The sequence below is a fragment of the Microchirus variegatus genome (assembly GCF_963457635.1).
Source record: "Microchirus variegatus genome assembly, chromosome: 1".
Classification (NCBI taxonomy): Eukaryota; Metazoa; Chordata; class Actinopteri; order Pleuronectiformes; family Soleidae; genus Microchirus; species Microchirus variegatus.
The window spans coordinates 2,382,558-2,392,445 of record NC_139802.1 but is presented as its reverse complement, the minus strand read 5'-3'; the positions used below and the strand labels follow the sequence as shown (position 1 = coordinate 2,392,445).

At 40.0% G+C, this 9,888-nt stretch overlaps 1 protein-coding gene across 2 annotated transcripts; it reads right to left on the bottom strand.

The window, feature by feature from the left end:
• Positions 1–1,234: 1,234 nt before the first annotated feature.
• On the bottom strand, positions 1,235–9,469 carry u2af2a (U2 small nuclear RNA auxiliary factor 2a). Of its 2 annotated transcripts, none has more exons than XM_083895529.1 (12): positions 8,892–9,469; positions 7,597–7,738; positions 5,539–5,574; positions 5,190–5,293; positions 4,704–4,855; positions 4,180–4,296; positions 3,931–4,087; positions 3,734–3,813; positions 3,472–3,594; positions 2,588–2,674; positions 1,843–2,091; positions 1,235–1,383 (listed from the first exon to the last, which is right to left on the bottom strand). In XM_083895529.1, the coding sequence occupies exons 1-12, from the start codon at positions 8,938–8,940 to the stop codon at positions 1,249–1,251; spliced, it is 1,431 nt and encodes a 476-aa protein (XP_083751655.1). In that variant the 5' UTR covers positions 8,941–9,469; the 3' UTR covers positions 1,235–1,248. The 2 variants fall into 2 exon arrangements, with proteins under 2 accessions (XP_083751655.1, XP_083751656.1); XM_083895530.1 differs by having other exon boundaries at positions 3,949–4,087.
• Positions 9,470–9,888: the final 419 nt, after the last annotated feature.

Genomic DNA, 9,888 nt, shown 5'->3' with positions numbered 1-9,888 from the left:
TGAATCTGCAGGGAAACAATAATGAATACTGGTAATGCAAAGCCAACAGCATGAGAAAGTGACATGTATGAACAAAGAGACATCTTCACTGGATTGGCCAAATTTTCTCCTTTTTGTTTTTTTTTTTTAGAATTGATGTGTAGTAGCATTAAGGCTTTTTGGTAAGGAAGTGATAAATCCCCATTAGATACCAATCTGTTTGCCTCACCCAGTCTTTCTTTATTACCTCTTAAATTAAACCAAGACTAAACTGCTGAGACAAAAACAATCACCTGTTAAAATATGTGCACAAAAGATGGACATGAAGAGGTTACAGAAAATAAAAAAAAACAAAAAAAAAGAAAACTGAAAAAATAAACTTGTCATGTTGAAAACGTTCTTTTCTGCAGTTCTTGTTAATGTGCAGCCTGATTACAAGACGAGATTACAGCTTAACTCAGTGAAGCTACACACAGAATCATAACAATTACAGCTGACATTCAGATAGAGTCCAATTAGACAAACAGTCGTTGTGACGGGGGGGAGGGGGGGGGGGCAGTAGTCTGATGGAAATGAAGAACAGAGGGAAATGTTCAAAACATAAAAAAACCAACTGAAATGAAGAGTCTCCTGCGACTTTCTAGTGACGACGGCAAAACTGAAGTGGATGTTACAGCTACTGTATCTGTATCTACATTAGATGGTCAAAAAGGCTCATCTTCCTCTCAATCTCCCCCACATCTCCCGTTCACAAACAAACCTCATCCAATCAAATAATCCAATTACTTCCCTACTGCAACGCTTTCCTAATGTACTTAAAACAGGCTACTTCCAATTAAATATAAACCTTGAAGTGTGGTTGCCCTCCCACCGCTCCCAACCCCCCCCTCCCCAAATGACATCCCAGATCCACAAAGTATAAAAATGGTTGACCTGGACCTATTATTACACATATTTCTCAAAAATCTTATCGTTGATGCCCCCACCCAGCCAGCTACCCCCTCCCCCCCTTCTTTAACACGAGTGTAAACCCTCTCCAGTCCAGGTTTTCAAACATCTGTCTTACACGGCCCCCACATTTCACGTAGATCCGCAATGATAAATCTGATGTCACCATAACCATTAGTCAACTGCTTAATAATCTCAAATCTACTTGAAATGTCACTCACTGATTTGGAAATAGGCGGGTACATTTTCCCTCCCTTGAACCCTCCCTCCCCACCCCTCCCCACCCCTCCCCATCCCTTTACTCTCGACTTCATGCTTCCTCTACCAGAAGTCCCGGCGGTGGTAAGCGTCTGGATCGCAGTATTTGGTCACCACCACCCTGTTGGCAAACTTCCTCCCTGTCAATCCTTGCATGGCCTTCTGGGAGTCAAAAACTGACGTGAATTCCACAAAGATCTAGATTGTGGATAGACGCAAACAAACAAAGCGTTAGAGGACGTTAGGTTAATCACTTGACATATTAGAATACAGTTATAACACTTCAGAATTTCCTCCCTCCACACCAAAGTCCATAGGGAGTGTCAAAGGAGCTGGTGATCCACTGCTGCCTCCACCAATTCAAGCCTAATGACAGGAATTCACCAACGGAGGCAGTAGAACAGCAGCTCCTGTGTCCCCACAAGTTAAACACTGATTTATTTCAATGAACTTTGGTTCAGGAGAGTGACAGGCTGAAAAAAAAGCTGACTATAGGGATATAAAGCAGCAAACGTATCGTAATGATATATAATACTTGAGCAGGCATAGCATTTATTGTGTAAAGTGACTATATTCTGTTTTTTTCTTCTAAACCTGCTTCAGTCAGAGAAACTACATAATGAGTGTTGAAAATGTGTGTGAGATAAAGGTTCCCACCTTGCCAGTTCCAGGCACTTCCAGGCCATCCACGGGTCGGGGGATCTCGATGCTCTTGACTTGACCGTACTTGCTGCACTCGTCCCTGACGTCCTCCACGATCTCCTCGTACTCCTCGTCGTCCAGCAGCTCCTCGGGTGCCACCATGTTCATGAGACACAGCACCTCGGTGGGCAGGCCTCCCATCTGAGTTACCGAGCTGTTCAGACCTGGCACCTGCAGCGTCACCGGGGTCTGGTTCATACTTGACTGAAAGGACAACTTGTTTTAAGTATATTGTCCAAAGTAGAGTGACATGTAAAAGGGCATTAGTCAACAAAAGTGGGGGGAAATTGAACACGTCACATTTATTCATCTTATCTACTTAAGTAGAGAGGGCATTTCCCAGAAGTAATCAAAATCAAAAACATAAATGTACGACTCCTCCACAGCTAAATGTCAGACAGCTTTGTAGGTTGAAAGCTGAATGATATTTTGTGTGAAACACTGGCTATTATTCAAATGACTGTGTCCATAATAGACGACACATGATGTTTTTTCACATATATTCTTGCACAAAATCAACTATTAACTACTTTACTCAAAAGAATAAATCCCAAAGTACATTTGTTGCTCAAAGATTAGCAGACTAATGGCTGTAGTGGATCTGATCAGGAATCCATCTTTATCCATTACAGAAAGTCTATAAGAGCCTCTAGCCTCCCACCACACACTGCTGTAGTCTGTCCAGCTCCTGGACACTCACCAGAGTGGCGTTCTTGGATCCCACGCTGGCTCTTTGCACCAGGAGCTTCTTGTCTCCCAGCTGCATGCCGTTCAACCCAGCGATAGCCTGAAAGAAAAAAAGATTTGAAATTTTACTCTCGAAAACTTATCGTAATACACATTAAAAATCGGTTTCATTATCAAACAGTTGTATGCCTCTATCATATATTTTATATCATTGTCTGTTCACAAGATGCAGTTGATTTGCAGGAAATTTAATAAAATGCATTAATTAAATCAAACTTTCATTTGTGTATCAGAAAAATTGGTATTGGTTACAGAAAAATGTGTCTTTCATTTGTAGTGTCGAGAAAAATATCTATACGGCTCGATCCTTGTGCTACTCCTTTGTTATAATACTCAGTTATCAGGATAGGTTCGGGCGACTATTGGAGACCTTGTGAGATAAACATGTGATCAAGGTTAAGAATTTCCCAGGAACAGGAAGCACAGCATCAAGGACTCAGTGATGTACATAAGACTGTGAGACATGAGACCACAATTTATTTTTTGTTGTGTTTTCTTTAAGTATCAGTATGTTCTCTGGTCAATTTGCAAATGCATGGAAGCCAGATCTCTGTATTTTGCCTCTCTGATACTAATTTCACCACAGTCAAATCCTTGATGCATGTGCACACATACTGCAATAAAGCTAATGAAACAGTTAAAACCACAACTGTTGACGCATTAAATTAGCATTAAATTTAAATCCGTAAATTTAATCTGCCAATTCTTATGAGCAGACAACCTGAAAAAATAATGCTTACTGCTGCAGCTGCCATGAAGGAATAAAAAGGGGAGTGGTGCATGTTATAAAATGTCCTACTAACATGTTTGGCCAGTTTTTAAGGTTGTACTACTTACCTGATCATTAAGGTTGACATCCACATATTCACAGAAGGCATATCCTTTAGATAAGCCTGTGGCGCTGTCCTTCACCAGGTTGAATGCCTTCAGGGGGCCAAATGACGTCAACAGCTCCTTCACCTGAGACACACGAGACCAATGAGTGATTGACTGTTCGATCACGCTGACAACGCAGCTCATAGTTTAACATTACTGCAGAACCACGCATGGTACATTCACTGTAGAACAGATTGGAGCTGTTAGATGCAGAAATGTTTACCTGGTCATCATTCAGGTAGTTGGGCAAACCACCAATGAAGAGCTTGTGAGCCGAGTCAGGCACCACTGTGGACACCACACCTATATGACGGGAAAGGGACAAGAAAGGGAGACATAAATGGAGAAGTGCAGGGCAGGCTACCCCGGAGGCTTATTTTGTGATTGTAAATTTTGCCACAAGTACTTAGAGTTAAAAACCATTAATTGGCTGTGTACCAGGCACATAGACACTGGGATTCTCGCTCATGCCCGGCAATGGTTGGTAATCATGTGGACGACGAATTTTGAGGCTCTGGCCTTGAAAGATGATACCATCAAAGGCCATGGCCTGAGTCGTTTCATCCACTGAACGAAACTACAAAAGACACAAGATTACAGGTGATTCGTTCCAAAAAAGGTTTAAGTGTTAGACCGGTGCAGCCAACTGAAATTACATGTTTATCTCACCTCAAGGAAAGCAAAATTCTTATCCTGATTGATTTGAACAGCAAGCACAGGGTTTCCAGGGGCCTGAGTAAGGCCACCCAAACGCATCTGAGCATTGAAGAAGTCCATCATGGATTCCTACACAAAAGTGATGAAATTAGTAAATGTACTACTTGTTAGAAAAGTATTATATCAAGACATTCACAAAATAAATTTCATTTACAGGCCACAACCTGTGCTCATGTTTACAGCCAGTAACACAGTTCATACCACTTCAACACATGGGATGCCAGCAGAGCAAGCAGAGAAGCTAACGGCTAGGCATTGGAAATACTGATACCACACCTAAAAAAGACTCACTAGCCTTTGGAAAAAGTCTCAAACAGAGGAGAAGAAAGATGGAGATGTGCTAAATATATGTGGCTGAAAGCAAAGAGGAAGTTGATGACAGAATTAACCGTTATTATTTTTATTTAACTATTATTGGTGAACAGATAAAAACGGAGTTCCCTGATCCTAAGTCAAGTACTGTCCCGTTCCCTCACCTCTGTGATGCCAAAGGGGATGTTGCCCACATAGAGCCGACGGGCCTGTCGGGTCATCTGGCTGCCCACTACAGGTACAGGTGTGGGAGTAACAGCCAGGCCATCTGGAGTCATTGTCGGCAACAGGGCTGTGGCTGGGATCTGGCCTGCAGCTGGGGAGCAAAGACACAAACATTCAACAAAATAATGACATTTATTTTACTCAGTAAACAGTCACTTTAGGGTTAAGTTTAACGACTTTAGAACAAAATAGACTATCTGAAGACAGGAGACGTATCAAAAAAGGATTAAATAATAAAAGGCTATACGAACAGCAACTAATGATTATTTTCATTATCTTATTAAACTGTCAATTACCTTCTCAATCAATCTATCAGTTGTTTGGTCCATAAAATGGTGATTTTTGTTGTTGTATGAACACTCACACACCAATTCATCGATTCTCAAAATAGTTGATGAATATATAAATATCTGGTTAATTGTTACCTTGCATGGCTTTGTACTGCATGGGAGTGATGTGCTCGAAACCAGGTGGAGGAACATCCCAGTACTTCTTCACCTTCTTCTTCTTTTCACGATGGGGTGAGCGACTGTTGGGAGTAGGAGAGAAATTAAAAAAAAATGCCCATGGACACACGAGCTTCAACTGTATTCTAAAATATCAAGGAGACTGAGCGGACTTGCAACAATCATCAAATTGTACAGAAAGAGAAAACCCAATCCAGGCAGATTCAACACAATGAATCAATAGTGTTTACAACCATAGAAAGATCATTGAATTGCAGTTGATGCACGAATGCATAGACCGTCTTTGTGTTAGTTTTCTGTATATTACCTTCCAGCATTGTCCTGGGGGTAGCTGGCTGGTGAGCTGAAATGACATTGGAAGGGTTTCACATTTCTCTCAAATCATGACATTTAGCAACATTCCCACTTCACATATCTGATCCCGTCAGCAATCCTTTACTGAAACTGTAACGACCCCTTTCAAATTCAGGAGACAAACTGGAATTTTCAGTAAATCATGCAATGATTTAATAATGATGATAGATATTGGAGTACATTGGGTTAGATATCAATAGATTCGAGCTATTCAATATAACTGGGTAATTGTATTTTCATGTTTATGTGTGTGTGCTATGTAATGCATTAACAATGTGTTGTTGGCCATATTCTGCAAGGAGGGGTTTGTATGGAGTGAGCTAAAAACAAAGACACATTTTGAAATAGACATCAGCCACAACATTAAAACCAGTAACTGCTTTTACTGTTGTGGCAAATTTGTTTAAGTGAGCTTCCAAAAACCTTAATATAAAATACTGGGTTAAGAATGACTTTTTACCAAACAGGACAGTGATGTTCATAAATGGCCAGTTTTTGGTTTTAAAGTTGGGGCTGAACTTCCAATGCCAACATGACCTGTGGCTAAAAAATGACCCAACCCTCTTCCGTTCAGATATTTACCATGAATCAGCTGACAGCCCGTATTGATATCAGACTGAAAAGGCTGCATTGGTTCGTCCCTAAATTTTGTGAAATAGCCAGCGTGCAATAACACTCTTAGAAACAACTAATGGTATAAAAGCAGAGACGACATTCTCAAAAACACAGCAGCTGCAAAGGGAAGGAGTCAAATATCACATCTTTTGAGCAAGTGCTCTGACTTGGTGCCTCTTGGGAACATGCTTAAATTTTGCACCGACGGATGAGACGCAACAGTATTTACAGCCAATAAGGGAGAGGGACGGTGACAAACTACACAAATGTATGCATGTTAAAATAAATGTATTGAAGTGATCACTAAAGAGCCATACATACATTTCACTATCAACATATTTTTTTAAAAACTATTATCCAACAACTCTAAATGAAGTGTGGTGCTTAAAAAAGTAAGCACGTGGCCCAGACAGTAGATTGTCAGGCAGATGGCAGGTAGTTATCGCTAGTTCTGGTGCTGTTCATGAAAAAAATTATGCCTATCCGAAAATGCTCCCACTTTCACCAAACAATGCAACTCTGGCTAGTCGTGGGATCAGTATGCAGGGATGTGAGAAAAGGTTGCACCAGCTATCAGTTTATGTTTTCAAAACCTTGTCCTGCATGTTTTTACATTCCAGGGGGTGACAGGACTGTGGGCTGAGGGAAGGAAAACATTTAAATAAAAGTAATCTAAAAAACACTTCAATCAATTTGATAGTAAAATGTGTACGTGTGTGCGTTTCATTAATATTTTAGCTCTAGGAACCTAGCTAATTGATAGAACCTCAACAATAATATACAATCTTGCACCTTGCCATCTATAAAACTAACAAAAAATTCAAAACAAACTACAATGAATAATTCTCATTTCATTTATTTACATTTGTTAACACTATGTATATCTCCAGATTGTCTACTTTTATTTTATTGTTTTATTTATATCTGTATATGTAGCTCTTGTTTCCTCGTGCTGTATTTCTTACGCACTTTGCACAGAGCATCTGGAACAAAAACTATTCCCCCCCTGAAATGAATAAAGTATTCTGAATCTGAATACAACGGTAAACGACAGATGTGCTTTTGAGTCCTGTTTTAGTTACTTTTACATTTTTTTATGTTTTTAAGCTTCTCAAGCCTTTTGATGCTAATAATTTATGCACAGATTAACTTTGTTTCTTTAACCATTTTTAATGGATGCTCGGTGTAACCTTCTGTGTGCATATGGTTTTGTTTGGAATATACAACCACCTACTGTTCAGTAGATGCCAAGACCAAGTCACTGGTATGAAAGACACATGCTTATGTGTCAAAATGTGTGCATACATGTGTATCTCTGTGACTCACTAGAGCACTTAAATTCACACAAGCATTTTGAAGCTCTGTGATTCCAAGGACAGCTGCATAAAGTACTAACCTGCGTCTGTGCCGGCGCTCCTTACTGTCCCCACGACGGTCTCTGCTGCGTCTGTCCCTGTCTCTGCTCCTCCTTTTCCTGTCTCTGCTGCGGCTGCGGGACGAGGACCGGCGGTGATGACGGTTTTCTTTGTCCCTTTCAGCTGCAGGGATAGGTTTTGAATCGTCATTGAACAAAGCGTGACATTAAAAAAAACAGTTACTAATCAAAGATATTAGGAGTTTTCCAATAAATTTCTTCAAGATGCACCTTGGAGTAGGAATGAGCTGATGCAAAACTATTCAGTTAAATTCACTAGACTAGTTATCGAAAAGATAAAAACGCCAAAACCCAAATGTCACACCAATGCTTCACTGAGCACAATCTTTAAAAATATAAACAAATTAAAGTTATGTTGTCGTGTTGGGACTGACGACATGTTATCTTGAGGTTTGATGGGTTAGAACTGGCTGGTTATGTGTAGGTGGCAAATGCATCAGCTCCAATGCATTCTTAATAGCTTAGTGCTTTCATTTGTGGTTAAAGATGTAAAATGACTGTATCAGAGTGACATCAGTATTGGCTGATGCTCAAGACCAATAATGTATTGGACACACAAAAAAGCCATCCATTCCTCAAATCGAATTTCATTGGAAACATATTCAAGATAGGTTGCTACTTGATGTAACAAGAAGACACCTTTCAATACTTGAATAAATAAATAAATAAATAAAAATATATCCATGCAGTTTAATATTGGAAACAAGACAGAGTAGATGCATTCAACTTTACACGTGTGGTTCACAGCTTCGAAAAAGCAATTTGGCTCGTTCTTTCACTACGGAAGTATACAATATTACAACGCGAGATTTGGAATACAGATTGTAGCACAATATCAATGATTAGTGGTGTTACCAGCTGGAAGTTAGTACGCTACACAAACAAAAAAGGTAAATGACGCTAAACTTGTTGCAACAGCTGCAAAGCATGAACGCTAGCTGCCCCAACTAAAGCGCCAGGCGGCAGAAGCCAGTACCGTGATATAGACTCATAGCAAGAAATAATGTGAATTATCATGCATCATCATTATCATGTTAGCAAACAGTAAATCTAGGCTTTAAAACACAACAAAAAATACCGCTACTTTACAGCTTTTACAACTCTATCACATCTTGCATGGTTCAAGGGGGTAAGCTAATCAGCATTGAGCCTGCAATGTCCCGTTAAATCCAAATATCCGCAACTGGTTTAATAATTCTGATTTAAAAAACTGCTTGGTGATTTTTTTTTTAAAGTGTTGATGTGAAATATCTTACCTTGTTTGTTCTCAGAGAGCTGCCTTTCGAATTCGTCGAAGTCCGACATCTCTGTGATGCGAGGGCTGCTGCGCTCTCGGTGACTGCGTTGTTCAGTTGGCGGTGGCTAGCTTTAGCTAGCAACAAAGTGAATACTTTGAAAACAAGCGCCTCGCGAATGCAGGTGGAGTAAATTAGGTTAAACTCGCGATATATTTAACAAAATTGAATACCAGCTATAATTGAATGCACGGGTATTCGCCGGGTGGTACTTACTCACAACCTATCTGGCAAAATCTTTACGAAAGAAAACGTGATCGCATGGGTTAGCCTAGCCTGCTAACGCTAGCTAACTGGATTGTAGCAAAGTCCAGAAGAAGGGGCCTACTGGTGTGGAGCCTCGTTAGCCAGCTAGCGAGCACGACAACCGAATGAATGAGACTCCTTTCTGAGATAAATGCTAATCCCCGTGGATCAGCGGCCCACGAGGCGCAATCGTTTAGCTCTATAAGCCAAATATATTTGCTATCAAATGTTTAAAGGCTGACGAATACAAAAAAGATTTCGGTATGCCCGCTTTTTTGCCCCGTCTCCCTGGTACCCCGTGATACCGGAAGTTGATAAATGACAGGTTTCCGGTGGGAAAAGAAAGAAAGCTTCAGGGTCGCATATCATTATTATTTTGTATCGTTCTAATTATTATTATTATTACGTATTTCCAGCACATTTGATTGCCTGTTAAATTAAACTAAACTGAAATGAAATCCCTCAAAAGTAAAAAAGCAAAATCTAACAAGATAACTGGTCAAATATGGTTTATACGGAAGGGGATTAGGACCACATGTGAGATTTCTTTGAAAACAAAAAAAGACAGAATTCTGACTGAAATATCAGAATTCTTTTTTTTGTAGACCTAATCCTTTTCCATGTGAATAATAATGTCTGATATCACGTTCACAAGAATGGTTCTTCAGATCTAATAATTTAATAGCCCAATCATCCATCTTCTACTGCTTTA

Coding starts and splice junctions, on each gene's coding strand:
- u2af2a (XM_083895529.1), bottom strand. CDS start 8,940: ATGTCGGACTTCGACGAATTCGAAAGGCAGCTCTCTGAGAACAAACAA. Junction 4,088..4,179: donor AGAATTTTGCTTTCCTTGAG/GTGAGATAAACA, acceptor TGTCTTTTGTAG/TTTCGTTCAGTGGATGAAAC. Junction 3,814..3,930: donor TGGTACACAGCCAATTAATG/GTTTTTAACTCT, acceptor CCCGTCATATAG/GTGTGGTGTCCACAGTGGTG.